Below are 20,172 nucleotides of genomic sequence, written 5' to 3'. Positions count from 1 at the left end.
ACTGTGAATGTTCTTCCAAATAAAATTGAAAAGTTACTATATAATTTAATTCTTATAACATTTTTCTATTGTATAGTACCCCATGAGATGTGCGAAACATTAAGTAACATTTAGGAAAATATCGTTAAATGCGTACCTGCGTCGAAGTCCATTAGAAGTACACGCAAGCAAGCTGCACGATCAAATGACTGTCACGAATTTCTCGTTCTTTACACCAAAGAAGAACGCATGCCCGTCTTGGCAGGTGAAAAACCACCTCATCACCTTTTTTCATGTGAAAATGATGCAACTTGTAAGCGTGCAAGCATCAAAGTTTCGCGTCTACGAGGATAGACAAATTTTTTTAATCGTCTTCGCTTGCTAGCAAACTGTCTTCAACTTAAGTACTTGCTGACTAACTTCTGTCTTCGTCCTTGAATAATTGATTGACTTTATTGAGAAACTTTTGCCGTGGAACATACTACGTTTTTATTCGCATTTATGTGTTACCTAAATTCGATGCGAAACTCCTTCACATTTGTAAACGGAGGCTTGTTCGCAGTACATGAACAGAGGTAACGTAGGACATTTTTAACTAACTTTAATTTACTTCAATCAATTTCAATTTCAATTATTACTGCGTTTCTTGTATTTTTCGTGCCTCGATATTGTTTTCGTTTCAACCAGGAAATAGAGTTTCAATGTTTTAAGAAAATCTTTAACATGTAAGTGAGACGAGAACACATACGTATCAATATTATATGGAAAGAAATTGAGTCAGGAAAATATCAGATAGATGAAGGTTCATTTAATAATAAGGATAAGAAAGCACATTCTTAATTAAAAGGATAAGGTAGAAAATTGTCAAAAGATGGAAAGGGTGTAGTGATGTATAAACTATTTTATATAATACTATTAAATTGCACACAAACATGATTACCTTTTGCATACAGCACAGTAATGTACAAGTTAGACAATTATTTACAGTCGATAAAATAGGAGGATAAACGGTCTCGCCAGAAATATTGCAAATTCTGATCACCAAATTAGACCTGCTATCCAATCTCAGCCATCAAATTTTATTAAAAGCTATATCACCATGAATCAAATCCCAATAATCCAAACGTTCGCGCTCCAATTGAATAAAAATTTCCACTTTTTGTGCTTTGATTGTAGGTAAATGTCGAAGACGTCAGTAAAACCAAAAAACGAACGGATCTCGAATGACCCGAATCGAACTATACGAATGCTATCACCGGCCGCAAATTGACGATTTCTCAGTTTCGATTTTCTCCAAGGGCTAAAGACGAGGGGCTAGTACACGGTTAGCCGAATCTAGAGGAGGACTCCAAACGGTAAGTTTTTTTTTTAGAAGAAAGTATTTCTTAGCTTCGTCTTTTTTTCGAAGGAGAGCAGAAATACCATGCTATGCATATTATGCATAATATGAATTATGTGGAACTGCAAAATGCTAATGTCAACCCACTAAAAAAAGCTCCCCTTATACTCTCCACAAATGCTTTCTACTCTGCTCCGACGCTATTAGCGTACCACTGGTCTGACCTGGAAGCACAGAAAATCATATGCTCGTGTCACACGCGTGACTGTCACTGCCTTGCATCGACGCACGAATTTATAAACCAAGCGTAAGGGATGCGAATGACGCGAAGATCATTCCGCTAACTTGTGTACTCACCTGACTGCTGTCACTTCAGACCACATACTTTTTGTAAACCTTTGCTGATATGTGTGTTGATAGTTTGGTATAAAATGGGTATAGCAAAAGCATTTATGCAGTACAAGTATAGGTATATCGAATAGATTCAACTCGTTGGCGTAGGATCTAGGAACAATCGTACCAAACTTCACTAAACTACACATACGTGCAATGTTTTTCCAGCAAACCGAGAAGCCTGCTCATTTTTTATCTGTACGCATCAAAGCAAATGGTGGCCAATTTTTCTTCGTTCTCAACAAATGTTATGGGAATAGTATGGATGTGCACAAAGAGGGAAAAATAATATCTTCAAGGTTTCCCGAGGAATCTCTTTAATAATCAATTGTTTTATTACTTTACACAGTGCCTAATTTTTTGTCTCGTCATTTTAATTCCCGTTGCTTCGAGATATAATTTATCATTTAGAGACATATACTAAATACTATTCTTTTCTTAACGCTTCTTTCATCAAGTTTATGGCCAGTTGTAAAATTCACAATTGTATGGGATCGTCTATTATTGATTTTTCATTGCGTGTAGAACAGAAACATATCCCATCGACGTTTTTAAGACCTGAACACAAAAAGAAGGTTGTTCTGCATATCTTTATATACGTATGAGATATTTTGTATGTATACATATTTTTGATTATTATTCATCTTCACACACTGGATAGAAGATCTGCATTACATATTTTTCTAATCCCTGCTTTTTCCGGAACTTGTTTTGGAATATTTTCACATATAAAGACTTACATTCATCTACTTATTTTATATCGAAACTAAATCTTAAACCTGTAGGGTGTTTATTAGTCACCTTTTTCCTTGGTATTTTCCCAATGCTATGTAGTAGAAAAAAATAATCAGGGAAAAGTTGTACAGTTTCCTATGACCAATATAATAGCGTATATCGTTTGTTTATACTTGCAGAATTTTTCTAGAAATGAGATGACATGCAACTTTTTAAGCCCATTGCCTTCACAAACCCCTTCATATGACATAGAACGACATACATCAGTCCAGTTAAAAGATCAAAAATCATCTTCATTTCCGAAAAAATAGTACACAAAAATACTACCTGTAAATTGTATTATAACTCGTTTACACTTACCTGACAGTAAAGCGCAAAAGTAAAGGAACAAAATCTGCCTGCTGTAATTTGTAAGGGTGAAGATCTGGCTCGACACATAATAATTACAAGCCCTCTTGCATTCTTGGGAGGTAAATCGTACCACTTGGTATTATAGGCTGTGTTAGCTATTTCTGTACTCTGAAAAAATTGCCATTTTAATAATTTCCCACCTCTAGATATGACAATCCATTCATTTTTCTTTTCTAAAAAGTACCTCGGCTGCTAGTTTTTCTCCCATGTAACAATATAGGAACAGTTGCAACATCACGTAAGCTACGTATGTCAATAGGAACGAAATTTGCAAAATCATGTGTTCCATTGTATTCTCTCCTAACGACTGCACATTAAATTACGAGAAAAATGATGTATTATTTTGTAATGCTTTTTGAAATTTTTTTATATTATATACACTAGAAAAAAGGCATGTTTTTCATCGTACCATAATAACTTGGTAAAACTGAGAACATATCTGAATGGTGCAACTCAGCATTTGAAACAGAAGCATCATGTTAAAGGAATTCTCTATCCTTCCGGCGAACCTTAGTTGTACACATGACAAGATTAATAGTTAGCAAATGACAGCAACATTATGAGTTTAAAGGTTGAGACGAAGAAAAGAAAAGACGAACATACAATGGTTTTACATTGATGAACTTAAACATCGAAAATTAATATTCCATGTATACGCTTATTCTAATTTATTCTCTTCGCTGTATATATTCCCTAGTATCTTCAACAAAATAACAAATTTCCTTAATACGAACCTATTTATATATTCATGCTTTTCGACAATCTTCTGCATCTTCATTTCTATATTTTTCTTATCGTACGAATCAATCTTCCCTAAATCTTGCCTCAAAATCGAAAGCTGTCCGCAGACGTGGAAAATCAGCAGGACAACGAGAGTATCTACAGTTGTGTACGTATTTGCAGCATAAATGGCAGCCACGTATTGACCGATCATCGTCAATTCGAAATTTGGACTGATGCTAGTGTTGTACGGGTAATAGCCACGAAGGAATAATGCAATGTCGTTGTTTTTCATGCTAGACAATCGTGCAGGCACAAAAGCGAGAATTACGATGTTGACCATCAATGTGCTTCCTATTGTAATCTTTCTAGTGATCCTCGCAGTATTCACCATTGTTTCTCGTTCGATATTAGTCGTCACAGCGTCCCAGTCATTGGCCATATATCCTAGCAGAGACTTTAACGCTTGGAAGAGGAGGAAATGGCAGATAGAATACGTCTTGATAGATCTTTTTGTGTAACAATTAGAATAAGATTAAAGAATATTTTAAAATATAACGTAAATAGATAAGAGAATATGATAAAATAGAACAGTACAATGAGATTTATAAGCTGCATATGTGGTAGTACTTTTATTTAAAAAAAAATGATATATCCATATTTATTAATTTTCTGAAATGCTTACGTATGCCGTTGATCCAAACAGTCAAAGTCTTCATAATCGAAACCATAAAGGTAATGTTATTCGATAGATTCTCAATCACCAGATCAGAGTCAGCCGCGATTATCGAAAGATTAATAGTTTGTGGACCACATGCGAAGCACATCATCGTGAGAAATGGTAAAAGAACGAGGTAACTGGAAGATCGGTTCCATTTCCTCTCTTCCGGCCAGATACCCATAAACTTCAGCAGGTTGTAATTCCAAGCGTACACATTGTTTAAATCTATATCTCTATCTATCACAAAGAGGTACTTAAATAATATTTCAGAATCTATGATTACTCTATGATTACTTAAAAATATAATTTCTAAAAATATCTATTTTTAAGGTGGTAAACCAAAGAATTCTGCAATTAATATTTAAAATTACCTCGTTGGGTATCCATAGGTGCCTTTTTTCTCGTAACTGAACCACCTGTTCTCACGTTCAAAAACTATCAGGACGTTTTTCACAGCGCATGTCGCTTTGCTCAGTCAGAATGCTTATTATGATATTAATTATTCGTGAATATGTAGTTCAATGTCTTTCTCAAAGTTATGTCTAATTTTGGTTATTACGATTATTCGTCTGTAATCACTCGTAACAACTTCCAACATTCGTGGAAATGAAAGAAAAACGGGGATTGTTCGCGTTTTCGCTACGTCGTTAGTCCACACTGTCTTCCTTTCACGGATGTGCATCAAAATTTACAAGTAAAAAAATTTAATTGGAGGAAATAATTCATCAATAATTATAAATATTACTGGAAGTCAATGTTGTCAGAGAAATTTGTTTAAATGGCGAATATAATATCCAGAAATTATATAAAATAAAAAATCTTATAATCTTGTATCTTATGTAATAAAAGAACGAGTGTCTATTATATTAGCCATACTAATGTCATCATCTTGTTATTTTAAAACAAACAATACAATTTTGTATTTCATATTTTTTTTAGGAATGTTAAGATGACAAATTGGGAGCAATGAAGAAATCATCAACAGAAGAATCTTTGGTGTCGCTTGTACAAAATGTAAGTTTTGTAGACGATTCAATTTTTTAATCACTTTATCAAATTCTTCAATTGTTTATGGAATTCTTTCGTAATAGAGTTTTGTTCTTTCGGATAAAAAAAATCTTATGAGAGTATATGAATACCAAAGTATCTATTCGATAAGTAGTGTAATTTTGTAAAATTCTGTATAAAATCTTACGTTCATTGAATAGTAACATATATTAAAAATTTTATAGAATGATTATATCTTTTATAATGAAATGTAACTGACCGTGAAAGTTCGTCTGATGTAGCTTTTATAAATATCTAGGATGATTCTGTAACTGGAATATACTTTCCCAGATGAAATTGGAGAGTTACTGTATAATTTAATTCGTATGACATTTTTCTATTGCATAGTACCCCATGAGATGTGCGAAACATTGAGTAACATTTAGGAAATTACCGTTAAATGTGTACCTGTGTCGAAGTCCGTTAGAAGTGCACGCACGCGAGCTGCACGATCAAACGACTGTCACGAATTTCTCGTTCTTTACACGAAAGAAGACGTGCGCATGTCCCTCTTGGCAGGTGAAAAACCACCTCAGCACCTTTTTTCATACGAAAATGTTGCAACTTGGAAACGTGCAAGCTTCGAAGTTTCGCGTCTACGAGGATAGACAATTTTTTTTAATCGTCTTCGCCTGCTAGCAAACTGTCTTCAAGTTAAGTGCTTACTGACTAACTTCTGTCTTCTTCCTTGAATAATTAATTGTCTTTATTGAGAAACTTTTACCATGGAACGTACTATGTTTTCGTTCGCATTTATACGCTGCTGAAATTGGATACGAAACGTTGGATCACGTTTGTAGATATACACTTGTTTGCAGTACGTGGATAAAGGTAACTTGAGAGTTTTTTTAATTAACTTTTATTTGCTTTAATCAACTTTCATTTTAGTTATTACTGTTGTTCTTTTATTTCTCGTGTCTCGATCTTATTTTCGTTTTAAATGAGGAAAATAAGTTTCAGTTTTTGAAGAAAATTATGGGCATATAATTAAAACGAAAACTCACGTATATCAATATTATTTAGGAGCAAATTAGATGAGGAGAATAAATGATAGATAAGGATTTCTATATAAATTATTTCATATAATAGTATTAATCTGTATATAAAATTGGTTAAAGTTCCTTCTTGCATGTGGTACGGTAATGTACCATTCAGATAATTATTTGCAGTCGGTAAAACAAGAGAATAAATGATCTTACCAGAAGTATTGCAAGAAAGTATAATTTATTCCTATTTTACAAATTAAGGCTGTTTCCATTAGGCAGGTGAAACGATAAAATGGAAGAAACAAAATAAATATATCGCTTAAGAATATTATACATATCGATTAGTAATTTGTCTGTCGATTTTTCTTAAGAAATCAATCCATCTATTCAGATTTCTCAAGCCAAATCCATTCCTTTGAAAAGGACCCAATGAAGGCTCAAATTTGACCCAAACTAATTAAAACGTAATTCAAACGATTTATCTAATTCATCGCGTTGAAACAATGCAATCTAGTAGCATCGAATAATTTAGGTCAAGTTTGAGCTATGTCGTTTCGAGTTTCATAGAAATCAATTAACTCTAGTTTCTTAAATTACCAGCCTAAGTTTATATTAAATAAGGTGGCAAATATGTACAGTTTTTACTGAACGATCAGTTCGCAATGTTCCCTACAATTTTCACAGAGATTATTCGTGATTCCATTTTCGCCCTGTTCTATTAAAAACTTTGCTGAGCTTCAGAAATTTAAAATAAATGTTCCATTACATACATACATGAATGCGAGTCCCATTAAATTGACTGAAAGTCGAACGAACTTTGTCACTTAGTCAAGCTTCTTTTATGCTTTTAAGGGCATCCAGATTCTATTTATTTGTGTCAAATTGAGGAAATAATTGAGAAAAATGCAGTTTCTATTACGCGTTCAAAGAAATCTCAATAATTTAGATCCTGATCTACAAATTAATCCTGCTATCGAATCTCAGCCATCAAATTTTGTAAAAACTACAGCCAAACCTTTATCACCTCGAATGGAATCCCAATAATCGAAACGTTCGCACTCCGATTGAAAAAAATTCCCACTTTTCGTGCTCTGATTGAAAGTAACTCTCGAAAACGTCTCTAAAACCAAATCAACGTGCGAGTCGAATCGCCGGATCCCGAATCACTCGAATCGAACTATACGGCGAATGCTTTCACCGGTCGCGAAGTTAACAATTTCTCAGTTCCGCTTTTCTCCGATGCTGAGGACGGGGGGCAAGTACACGGTCCGTCGACGAATCTACAAGAGGAATCTAAGCGAAGAGTTCTCTTTCTTCCTCTTTCTTCTTTTCTTTTGTTTAGAAGAAAACGTTTCCTGGCCTGGCCTGGGGACACAGAAAGCTCGAACAATCGTGTCTTCGTACCGCGTCCATGACCTGCTGGAAGTGGCTGGACACTTGGACAGCTGCTCCCGGCTGAATTCTGTGAACATCGCACAAATTCAAGCGATTAATGGCTGATGGTTGACGGCAATTCGTTAGAAAAAGCCCGAGGCGACCGTGATCTTGCCAGACTATCGATAGGCACGGTGTAATTGATAGTTAACGGAACGATGTGTAATTGGATCGTTAATAAATCGTAGGATCGAATGAAAAAGACGATGACAAGCAGATGGTAGAATCGAAAGTTGACCCTATCGAATTGTGACGATAAATCGAAGTTGTTTTGGTGAAATTGACGAGTTAGAAAGTCTGATCGAATAGGTGCGATTAATAAATGGAGAAATTAATCCCTTGCAAGGCTATGTAGCGTAAAATTTGTGTATACCAGCGTATTTAAATTCACGTAGAGTGGCTGAAATTATTCACAATGAAGCGTCCTTTTTATCAGATTCTACATTTTATTTTGGTAATTTAAATTCCTATCAAATTTTTATAGTCGTACGAAAGCCACATGAAATAACTAAATGATACCATAGGACGATGAATACCGTTTGTAACATTGACCTTTAACTTTTTCTAAAACGAATATGTAGATATTCGGGCAAAACAAATGTAGATTTTCTGAGCTTCTGAAAAAGAAAAAGAACCTTAAAAAGTCTGCCTCTATCTAAAGAATACTCCAGATCGATTCTTCAAATCCTTGAAATAGTATCTGCAATTTCCTTTCCATTTGAAACCAGTTCAAACAAAGCCATTATCCCGGGACGAGTCGTGAAAATCAAAGAACCTCGCCGGCTGGACGGAACCATAGCGAGAAACAGATAACTTTCTTCCCAGCTTTCGCCGGCGACGTCCTACTGACTGATTCGACTTTTACCTCTTAGCACAATTTCACTCTGTGCATACACGCGTGCGCGAGCGCGTGCGCACGTCGTGTACCTTCGTGACGAGCCAGACTATGTACGCGTGTGTCACGGGAAAAGCCCCGCGTAAGAAACGATAGAAAATTAAACGATGACAAATTGATCTCGAATCTGAACGTTTCATTCCTCGCTCCTGGTTATCGATCGTAAACGATTTCTACCCCGAGATAGCTGCATGTTCGTTTCGAGCATAGTTTCACTGGAAATCACGACCGTGCGATCGATTTTCACTGGGCACTCATGAATATTTAAAGAATTAAGTTATCTGTTTCCAATGATTCGATGATACGGTATTTCTTGTAAATTAAACACGCGAGTAACGTCGATTCGCTCTTGAAACGCGTACAGTAGAACTCGGTTTATCCGAACGAAATTTTATTTCATATTCGATCGATTGAACGTTTGCTGGTCTGAAAAATCATTGATCTGAACGTGATCTCCTAGTAGGAGGTAGAAGTAATTCTATTATATGAACTGCAATCTGTAAATTGTTCGGACAAGTTCAGATAAATGCACTGTATCTCTACTGTCCATTCCACTGTGCAGTTTCTCAAGTGCATTTCCATTCTGTAAAACCGATTACCATTTTCTTGAAAAATCTATACATCTTCGTAGACGAATCGGCGAAGCTTTTAAAATGCGTTCCTTTCTCTAGAAGGAGTACGTATCCGTAAAAAGACTCGTTTCTTCTAAAAGAAGCGGCGAAGAGGAAGAAAAGAGGTCTATCGGCATTTCTCAGATCTACGAAACCGAAAGGCCGTACACCAAATATAGCCAGCTACAAAATAATATGCTAATTGGCGAGAACCGTCATTATATCACACGAACAAACAACTTCCCGTGTGTTTTGTAACTTTACGTTCACCTTTTTGCTAAAAAGAAAATAATTCTTAGAAACAACCATAATAGTTCAATCTGAAAGCTGTGTACCATAACAATGCTAGGAAAATACCACGATAGTTTGGTTCTGAAACTACGTATCATAGTAAAACTTTATAGGTAACTGACTGTAACATTCTCTACTAACTGTAATATAACACAATTCGATACCAAATTACATAATTCTATAGGTCGTAATAATTTTTCGAAATGACCATAATAGTTCGATATGAAAGTTGACGTGATACTCACAAGCCTAAAAGACCAGCCATTTTTTTCTCCATCAAAATAACCGCATCTGCGCCCCTTTCGATCATAGCGTCGCAGAATATCCTTTTGGCACAGGGTGTGTTGGTCCAGTCACCATCGATATGAGCTACCTCAGCAACCTCTGCGTTCTCCAGATTCTGAAGTGCGTCTTCCAGTTCCTGATCGCTTTCGATGCTTCTTCTCCTTCGTCTTTCGCCCCTTCCGTCTACAGACTCTTTTTCGTCGCTCACAGAACCTTCTACGACCCTCTCCAAGCTGACCAAATCATTTTTATCAGACACATCGTTAGCCAGATTTTTCTGGAGGAAGTCCAAAGGCGTGGAGCCATCCTCGATTATCAAAATAGCAGAATCCTCGCTGTTCTTTTTCGAATTACTTCGATCGTTCGCTATTCTATTTGGAATAAGAAACTCCGTGACGTCGATGCTACCTTCGCGAGAAGGGAGATCGATCTCTACGATCTCGCTGATCGAATCGGGTCCCTTTCGTTGCAAACGTTTATTTCTGATTAGGTTCTTTAAATTCCCTTCCGCTTGGAAAATGTCCAAATAATCGAGACTTCGTTTCCTTCTCGAGTATCCGGTCGCCTGCTTGTTCTCCTCCATTTCCGGCTTAGTCTCTTGGTTCTCTACTTTCCCATTTCCCTCCACGATCAACAAAACTTCGTTCCGATTATTTGAATTTCCACCATCGCGATCAACTTTCAATTCTTCGTTCGGTGTTACGTTCTCGAGGAAGTACACGGTTCCGCTATATTTGTCTACCTGCTCCGAGTCTCCGCCATTATTCTGTCGATCCACTTCTCTCAACAAAGGCTGAGTAGCTAGTTGACTAGCGTCCAAAGCTCGTTGATATTCCACCTCGCTGCCTAGAGCTTCGTTAGATCTCTTTAGAACATCAACGTCTAGGTATCTTCCAACAGCGACAGCACCGATTCCGAGAGCAGCTCCTGATGCCACGAGTCCCAGAGCTGGAATCAGGATGCTGCTACCGGAAGCAACAGTGCCGACCTTGTCTTCAGCCTCTTTGCCGTTCGAAAGACCTAAATTCTGTGAAATTTTATGCGTAGCTTCCACCAGAGGATCGATCACTGGTCGAGTAAATTGCGAAACCTTCTCCACGCCATTGGAGAATTGATTTTTCAGGTTCTCCGAGATTTTCACCCAAAATGGGGCGTCGTTCGGTCTCTTCAGACCATAGAAATGCTGATTAGGGTAATAATTCTTCGTCGTGTAAGTGTCCACGATGTTCTTGTCGTTTAAGACGTACTTCTTCTTCTGTCTTTGTTCGGTAAAGGAGTATTGGTTCTCCGGGAAATTGTCCGGCCTTCTTTTCTCGTTTTTTAGGATCTTTGCAGGCTGCACGCCCAATTCTGGATGAGCGTATTGAAGGACCGGTGCCCTGGCGCCAGGCTTCAAGGCGACTGGCGCGATCTTTTGACTTTCCGGGGTGTAGAGCTGCGAAACCGGATAGATCGACACGCCGTCAGGGTGTAGCATCCTTTTGTGAGAGTTGCTTCGGTAATTGTCTGTTCTTGCTTCGTAGACCTCTGCTTTCAACGCTTCGTTCTTGTAGTTCTTTGGATCCCACTCGAAGAACACGTTTCTCCCTTCCTCTTCGTAGTCTTTGCCGTATCTATCGGACAAATTGACGAAAAATATATCGATATTTATCGTGTATTTCCTCGAAGCATATATAACCAAGTAGCTAACTCGTAACCCGTGACTCGTGAACTTTCGCTAATAATATTAGTTCAATTGCTACTACGTACTACCGCTGTTGCTATTACCAATAACAATAATAATAATAACAAAATAATAAACTAGTTCAGTTACTAATAATTTCATTGGTTGAACTACCGATAATATTAGTTCAACGTGTGCAACAGAAGCCAGCTTTATTTTTCGATTATAAAATGTTCTTTCATCTTTATACCCTCGACATACCTCCTGTTAACGTTCTTGAAGAATCTCTCGAACCTCTGCCTCTCCACAGCATTCTCCGCCGGATAAAAACTCGAAGAGGTTTCCAGGTTGTCCGTAGATGTTGCATCGTGTATCAATTTATTGTTAATCACTCGTGCGTTGCGCCACGTTTGAATCTTATCGATAGGTTCGTCGGGAACCCTCTTGCCATGAATCACAGGGGTACCATCCCTATCCAGCGTCATAGGTGACCTCTTTGGATTTGATTTCACGTTTATCTCCGACCTGACGATTACTTCTGGCGGCACGTTCTTGCCATCTCTGTTCTTGGACGCGTTTGCTCCGATATTCGTTCTCGAAGATCGTATCTGATGAGGCAAAAACGTGTAGCGAGTCTTTTCCTCGCTCTGGTCGGCCAACTGCAGTTTCCTCTCCGATCTGTCCTGAAAATGTCGCGGCAGAAGTAGTCCACCTGCAGGAAACGCTGGATCGAATCTGGCGTAATTGGTCCTTTCTTCGGTAGTCGTCTTCAAATCACTTTGAAGAGGTTTCCAGCTCAGATATTCCTCCGTCGTCGATTCCTGAAGCTGAACAGCCCTTCCATCGGTACCCAGAGGCGTCCAGCTTCCGTAATCGATGTTCTGTTCTCTGACGGGTCGAATCTTTTCACCGATGTTCGTCTCTTCGTTCGCGGATACGTTTTCAAGTTTGGAGAAGCCACTTTGGCTGTCAGAGTCTGACAGTTTCGCTCTGAGTTGCTCTATTTGAGCCTCTTCCAATCTTCTGATGTCCTCTTTGGTCTTTGGTTCGGTTTTTATCGATTCAGATACGTCCGACGATGTGGCGTTCTCGTTGGTTAGTTGAGGATTAGGATTTTCAGGATCTTGAAGAGTTTTAGCAGGCTCGTTCGCTGTTTGTTGTTCGGGGTAGGATTTGTCTCGACGTTTCACGATCAAAGTTGCCACGTTCCCTTCGCTCGTTCGTACTTTCAGCTCCTCTGTTTCGCCTGGAAGGCTTCGTGATACTTTCAGCATCGTTCTAGCGTAGCTGGGTTTCGGTAGATCAGCCGTGCTGATGTGGATGATGGCTAGTGTCATCAGCGCCAGAATGAACGTCACCTAAAACGAGGGAAATACTTTTTGCAGAATTATGTAGTGGTCGATATATTTAGAAACAAGTTTGAGAAATGCCATTGAAGCGAGTAAAGTGTCTAAGTTTGAGGTCTCTGAAAGATTATCAGAAATTAGTAGATTAATTTAGACGATAATTAAGATTAACCAATAACGATACGTAAGATAATTAATTTTTGGCAGTAAGTACGAAGGATTAACTACGAATACAGTTTATGTAACGATTCATTCGTTACATGGCCGTGTATCTGGATGGAAACGGGCCTACCGGAAGTCCATTATGTCCTCCTCGATCCCAAGCTACATGCTTTTACGCGTTACGTCTACGTACAGCTTTGTATGGCATATGTTACGTGCTCGATTATGCTCACGAAGCCTATTTAGACTCTTTGTGTCAAGATTTTATAGGCGAGTTTCATGATTTCGCTATTTAAGTGGGTGTGAATACGTCTGTAATAAATGAAAGATGGTGAAACAATTAGGTTGACGCGTGATTGCGATTAACGAGCGTATGATTAGTTTGAGAAAAGTGGCAAGTGAGAGGTTTGTTTGAATTTATCGTCGACTTTATTACGAGAAATTCGTTTTATAACAGATCGTTGCTACAATGGGAAATAGGTGAGTTTACATCGAATAGGTAATTTACATTGCATGTAAATTAAGTTTTAATTAGGTTTGGGTCAGAGTAAATTCTGATCGGACTTGATCTCTTTCTTACGAAACGTATTACCGTCATAAAATAATATTTTGATGAAATTGCACCAGCTGAAGAAATACTTATGCACAGTGATGTATGTAAAGCTGAAAACGCAAGGTTTGAGATGCGATCGGCTTGGTGACAGTGATTCGAAGATTTTTAGGGTCACTTTCACTTTTCATATCGCGCCGCCGGAATTTTTTATCAGTGAAACCTGATCGAAAAATTTGAGTACCAAAACAGTAATGTCGAAACTGTGTCTATGTTAACGAGCCAAGCTCGAAGATCAAAAGAAATTATTTCGAAGAAATTATAAACTCTGTGTAGCATTGTAAACTAGTTTCGTTCGACAAGTATCCGTATCTTAAAAAGTTCCAACAATGATAGATATTTTTCGTTGACGTTTCGTCGTTCAAGCTGTTTGTTGGTAAAAAGAAAAAAAGACAGCAGATGAATAAAATTTCCACGTCTACTCTCGATGGAGAAGAAAATTTTCTATAAAACGAGAAACGAGGAATTCGCGAGCCTTTCGTAAAATTCTTAACTCGCGAAACTAACTTTCGAAGGATAGTTCAGAATCAGCAAAAAAGACGTGTTTAATTGCATCGAACAAAAGAGGAATAACATGCGATCCGTATTACGCTTTATGAGTCATCGAACTTTCTCCTTTACGCCTCCTCTTTATTCCTAGTAAGCCTAAGTTGTTTAAACTATTTTAGGAAGTAGAATCAGCCTTGCTGCCAAGATACTTCGAAGTATAGAAAAAATTGCCACGAGAAAGTATAAATCGGATTTAAATGCTAAACTCTGCTATTATATCTTTGCGATAATTTTTATGAATTTGATTGATTGCAGGATATAAATGCAATTTGAGAAATTACTCGTTAATTATTAATAGTTACAGACATCGATTTCTATCGTAGTAATTTGCAAATTTACCATCGTGTTCTTTTTGAATGGAACATCGTGATCGCGCATTTATAAAGTTACACGTTCGATTTAACTGATAAATTCTGTTATAATCTTTTCCACGTGTACTTTTACACGTTATATTTTGGAAATGAGTGTAGTTGCGGTTCTATACTTTTCAAAGTACAGTTACATTATCATCTACCGTGTCGGAATTCGGAGACTTTGCCATCGTGCGTTTGTGAAATGTCACGAAATTACAATTTCGTGAGTCGATCGAATTTTTACAAAATGTCCTGATTAATGCAATCGTATTTCCCTCCGTTGATATTAATTTCCAAAAAAAAAAAAAAAAAAAAGAAAGAAGAAAATACATTAGGCTTTTCTTGAAATGTAGCTATTTTAGAACGAAAGTTTCACCAGTGTAATGCAAATGAAGATCCACCAGTCTCGCACCTAAATGTTCTTCCGCTAACATCTACCGCACGACCTTGCAATGAATTATGCCGAGGAAGTTGCGTTGAAAGACGAATGCGCCTCACAGAAACGAGAATCGCGTCGCAGGAGGCAATCGCGGTGAGAGAAATTTAATGGCTCGTTGAAATCTCCCGGATTCTTCGGCGAAGATTAGAAAATAGCGATGCAGTAACCGAGTGTCTAGATACTTTCTATTATAAATCCCATGATTATTCATCGAGGAAACACCATGTCGTTCAGGCGATACAACGGTCTGTTGCAACGATCAATGATCGACTTGATGTGACTGCGACATGGAGAAAAGTCTGGAGGAGTAAAATTTCGCAAATGGTTGGAAAAGCTTCGTTTAAATCGTAACGAGAGAAAATATAAATCGATTAGACATGGCGAAGTACTTATGTTTGTAAAATTAAATTGTCGAATTGACGATAATGACAATGAGATAACGTACTACTTATTCAATGATTGAAATTTCCTTTACGAACTGAATAGTATCGACAAATCGCAGCAATTTTCTGGACATTGCTCGCTCATATTTTATCAGGTTGGAACAAACATTATCCATTGAAAACGCTGATGCGTGAAAACGACCGACATTGAGATTATTGCGCTTTAAAACGAAATGATATTTGTTGTCGGATAGAGCGTTAGATTTAATAGAAATGTGAAATAGCACGAGCAAGAATAGTAGGAAAAAGATCGAAGCATGAGCTAGCACGAGTGAGTATAAAAATATATAAGTGTATGAAATAAAAAGTAAATAACGAAGAGAAAATCACGATGAACAGCTCAATCGCTCGATTCACAGTTACTACTTGAAACTTAAACATCGCGTATATCGTCCATGAAAACGGAGACACAAAAAAAAGCGCATAATCTTTTCATCGGACAATTTTACGATAAAAAATCCATTAAAAAAATTTCCACGTAGATTAATAATTAGTTGAATATCGCAAGAAAAGAAACGCGACAAATACGCTCTTACTGATTTTCTATTTCAACGTTACCTCACGATTCAGAAGGAACATTTCGACATGAAGTAGCTAAAAGTGGCGAGAATCGGTTAAATTCAAACACGCATCTGATAAACTTTGATAAAAGCGAAATATACAGGGTGGTTGGTAACTGGTGGTACAAGCGGAATGGGGGTGATTCTACGCGAAGAAAGAAGTCGAAAATATAGAATAAAAATTTAAAAATTTAAAAAGTAACGTCAATCGAGACAACGATCTACAGTGAGATCTGTTATAACGAAACGCGATAAAGTGCAGGCGTACCGAACGAAAATTCAAAGTCGATTTTCTCGAAAACAAAGCCTCGAACGAAAAATTGTTATTCTATATTTTCGATTTCTTTCTTCGCGTAGAATCACCCCCTTTCCGCTTGTACCACCAGTTACCAACCACCCTGTATAAATATCAAGACAAGCAATATTTTAATATCTTCGATATTTCAATATTCTAACGATATTTTCAAAGTTACGAAGAGGGTGGAAAAACGCATGTTCAGTATCAAAATCAAATAAAAATTCAAATCTAGTAACATAACATTAATCGACAACATAATCTTAAAATTGTTTCGTACATGGACGGAAAATATGAATTGTGTTATTTCCCTTGTAGTCTTCGATTATCTCGGAATTCGTCCAAACTCTTCGACCATTTTTTACCGTTTAATTTTTCCAAATAATAACGCAAAAATAACGGAACGAAATGTAAGTGCGGTTCTCGAACATACCGATAAAGACAAAGACACCGAAGAGACGACGATAAAGATGGATCGAAATAAAATTAACAATTGGACCGAGAAGGCTGGTCTCGCATCAACAAGTGAAACAGAACGACGTGCTTTCCCCGGGCACGTCTCGCACACGATCGGCCTGCACGCGTCGCGTCCACGCGTTGAAGACGAGACGATCCACTTTTTCCATTCTGGTGACTTTCGTTCGACGATTCACGGCCGAATGGCTGGTGCCGAGAAACTGCTAACCGATCGAACCTCTCGTGACCTTAACGCGTGCACGACCTCGCTGAGACTCTTTACCTTTTGCAGCAACCATCTTTGTGTTGAAATATGCAAAGGAAAGTGGAATGGGTTTTCTGTTGGTCGTGGATTGCGATGGTATTTGCAATGGTGTTCGCAAATGGTACGAAGCGATCTTAAGTTCTTTCTTATTCTTCCACTTGGATACGGATAGTCGTGCCTCGGTAGAATTGAACTTAGTTCGATGGAAATTGTGGTTTCGACGATGTAAAAACCAGTGATCTGCATTATTTCTCTGTTGCGGTGAATTTAATTTCAATCGTAACGATGGAAATGGCGTGTAAAGATGTTCGTAAAAGTCGTTATAAATTGAGCGTAGCGTATTAATTTTGTGCTGACGAAGCAAACGATTAATCCATGATTAATATCGATTTAAATATTTCTTATCGTAATAGCCTTCTTTCGCCTATCGCCTAATCGAGTGAATATATTCTTTTGTATAATACTCGTTGATTCGTAATACTTCAAAGTCTGCAAATTTAAAGTCTCCATTCATCGTTTTACGACATCGCGATTATGTTCATGAACGTTTATGATTCTCGAGTCTTATCTTCCTTCGTTGAATAGGGTTACAATATACCCGTTCTCTTCGTTTTCGAGGTTTCTAAGATTCTAAAATTTCGAAAGTAGGACGTAATATAGATGAATTAATCGGGACAAGTTCTGAACCATTTTTCTATTTTTTTTTTTTTTTTTTTTCGAAGGAACGATATAAAAAACCTATAGTTTTAAAAGTAATTAATATTCCGATTCTTGCGAACTATGCAGATCTAACTATCCAAAATCGAACATGGTAATTGATCGTGCGGCTGAGAAACTCACGAAGGATAAATAATCATAGATCGCTAACAGTCTGTTGGTGAACATACGTACATCGTTGAAGCGTGAAATTGAAGGTTCGTGCATTATCGAGCTTATGGGAACATGAAAATTGCAACGTCCAACTAATGAACGATACGCAATTAATGTGTCGGCGAAGGAAGCGCACGATCCACGCGGACTGCGATGCCCCCGATCCGTGTCACATTGCGTTTCCGCTCCAGAAAGCTCGCGGATCGACGTTCATTCTCTGCCAATTAACGATTATTCTTTTCTTTTTTATTTCTATTTAATTCCTTGGTCCTCCTCCAGTGTTTGCTCGGTGATTCTTCGATTGAAATCGCCTCCGAGCGTTCATCGGTAGAAATGTGAAACTGCGAGGTGGAAGAACCGGAAGAAGGATGTAGAAAATTGACAATAATTTAAAAAACGAGAGGAATTATTTTTGCGATACGACGGAGATGCGCAGGCTTCAAAAATGCCTGTTGGAAATGTTGTTTCGCGAGAAATCATTGTTAAAGAGACGAAGATTTATTTGACGAAGGTGGAGGAAAAGCGTAAGAGGAACGTTTACCTGTTTACGTATTCCATAGGCTTGTTAAGATGTGGAGAATAAAGAATCGCTTTTACGCTTGAGATAAAAGCGGCCGATACAGTGGAAGCTTGTCTTGCGATTGCAAGAATGTGAGCAGTGAAAAGAACGACGTGCTGGAGAAATATCTTGCAACTCGAAGAAAAGAAGATATCGAAAGTAAGAAACGTTCGAGAAGCTTGAGTAGCAAGTCGTAACACTATTTCAAGGGACTACAAAGTAAACAGAGAACTCAGGAAGTAAAGTTAGAAGAATATTACATGCAAAACGCTAACGGAGATTTAACGAAGGAATACTAAAAAGCTGTTAAGAAATAAAACGCATCAAATGTCAGAAATTTCACGATACTTAACAAAGTCGATAGACGGCAAATTTTATCCATACACAAGATCACGAAGAACTACAAGACCTCTGTCACGGAACAAAATCAACGTTACATATGAAATCTTTAAAGCGCATCAAATTAAAAAAAAAATAACAAAACTCTGTAGAAAGTTTGCGAAGATACCTGTACGTCAAGTCTTAGCAACGCGCAAACTCAAAAAGAATAAATACCTTAAATCTGTCCATTTTTGCGTGTCTTCGATCGTTGCTGATCCAGCTGATCCAATGGTCAAAGATCCAGTGGGAAGATCGTGTCCAGAGAGAGCGCACGAAGGAATAGGCAAAGAATAAAAAAAGAAACGAGGGAAAAAGGAGGAAGATTATAACGTGGATACGTCGTTAGATCCGCATGATAGACGCGTAAAGAACGAAATTGACGAACGATCGATTCGCGTGGAACGTGAGGATCAAAGATAGATGTTTCTTCTTTTTTTTTTTTTTTTTTTTAAAGAAGCAGAAAGAGAAGGCCTGCTCCTACGCACCTGTTGACTCCCGGAATATCTTCGCGAGACTGACGAAGGCGCTCAGTCAGCGGCTCCTCGTGTCTCCGACGAAGGACCGGCACTTCTCTCCGACCTACTTCCCGCGTTCGCCTTCGCCTTCTTCCGTCGCGACGTTCAGCGTCTCTCCCCCGGTTGATCGAAACATTTTCCGAATCGTCGGGTACAGGTCAATGGAAACCGATTGCCAACGGATATGGCACTGGATTCTAAGAATTTCCAACCTCTGCCTTTCGATACTTTAACGGTATTAGTTTGTTGGAACTTTGTATATCGTAAAATTGTATGACGGAAGTGAATCTGATTGGGCACAGATCGATAGAAATCCATCGATCGACGATGCACATGGAAGCCGATTTTTGGGATTTTGAAATTCTAGCTTTCGGTATTTTTTTTTTTTTTTTACTAGTTATTTATAAGAAAAAAAAATTAGCAATTTTGAAATTGGAGCGACGGAAGCAATCGGAAAATCGAAATTTTACCTTTCGGGTTCGTAGATTCGGATCCAGAGTGAAAATCTGTATTTGAAAAAAAGAAAAGAATCTCTTGGAGAGAAATCGTCCGGTTGAAAGTTCTTTTTTAAATCCTGCCGTAGGAAGTCGTACGTTTTTCAAATCATTGAAACCAGGAGAAATCGATTGTCGTCTAATCCAGGAATTCAAACTAGAACTTTATCGCCTTAGCTTGACGACTGTCAATCACCTTTCATTCGCGAACGAAAATAGAAATTTTACGAACATTCTTACTCGACGATTCGTCCATCTAATCCAGGTCAATGATTTTTTTCATTCCACTTCACATTACTAATCGGTACTTCATCGAACTCTAGTGATAATCGACAACCATCCGGATTATTCCGTAATTCTTCAAA

General features: G+C 37.8%; 2 protein-coding genes across 2 annotated transcripts; both read right to left on the bottom strand.

Annotated features, from left to right (window-relative positions):
- Window positions 1-2,212: 2,212 nt before the first annotated feature.
- Window positions 2,213-4,685, bottom strand: LOC117158941 (odorant receptor 13a-like). Its single transcript, XM_076621575.1, has 7 exons — window positions 4,670-4,685; window positions 4,263-4,535; window positions 3,592-4,042; window positions 3,267-3,366; window positions 3,042-3,164; window positions 2,807-2,965; window positions 2,213-2,269 (listed from the first exon to the last, which is right to left on the bottom strand). Exons 1-7 carry the CDS (start codon window positions 4,683-4,685, stop codon window positions 2,213-2,215), a joined length of 1,179 nt encoding a protein of 392 aa, XP_076477690.1.
- Window positions 4,686-6,550: 1,865 nt separating this feature from the next.
- Window positions 6,551-19,327, bottom strand: LOC117158821 (uncharacterized). Its single transcript, XM_033338145.2, has 4 exons — window positions 18,973-19,327; window positions 11,772-12,868; window positions 9,808-11,460; window positions 6,551-7,793 (listed from the first exon to the last, which is right to left on the bottom strand). Exons 1-4 carry the CDS (start codon window positions 18,985-18,987, stop codon window positions 7,670-7,672), a joined length of 2,889 nt encoding a protein of 962 aa, XP_033194036.1. The 5' UTR covers window positions 18,988-19,327; the 3' UTR covers window positions 6,551-7,669.
- Between the last annotated feature and the right edge of the window lie 845 nt (window positions 19,328-20,172).

The sequence above is a fragment of the Bombus vancouverensis genome, chromosome 9, assembly GCF_051014615.1.
Source record: "Bombus vancouverensis nearcticus chromosome 9, iyBomVanc1_principal, whole genome shotgun sequence".
Classification (NCBI taxonomy): Eukaryota; Metazoa; Arthropoda; class Insecta; order Hymenoptera; family Apidae; genus Bombus; species Bombus vancouverensis.
This window is presented reverse-complemented; position numbering and strand designations above follow the sequence as displayed.

Bases quoted from the DNA above. Each gene is read 5' to 3' on its own strand.
- LOC117158941 (XM_076621575.1), bottom strand. The intron at 4,043-4,262 runs GTAAGCATTTCA...TCCTCTTCCAAG, and splicing joins TGTTTGGATCAACGGCATAC to CGTTAAAGTCTCTGCTAGGA. The intron at 3,165-3,266 runs GTACGATGAAAA...TTTAATGTGCAG, and splicing joins AGTTTTACCAAGTTATTATG to TCGTTAGGAGAGAATACAAT.
- LOC117158821 (XM_033338145.2), bottom strand. The intron at 11,461-11,771 runs GTATGTCGAGGG...TTTGTCCGATAG, and splicing joins TTCAAGAACGTTAACAGGAG to ATACGGCAAAGACTACGAAG. The intron at 7,794-9,807 runs GTGAGTATCACG...CGATGTTCACAG, and splicing joins ATGGCTGGTCTTTTAGGCTT to AATTCAGCCGGGAGCAGCTG.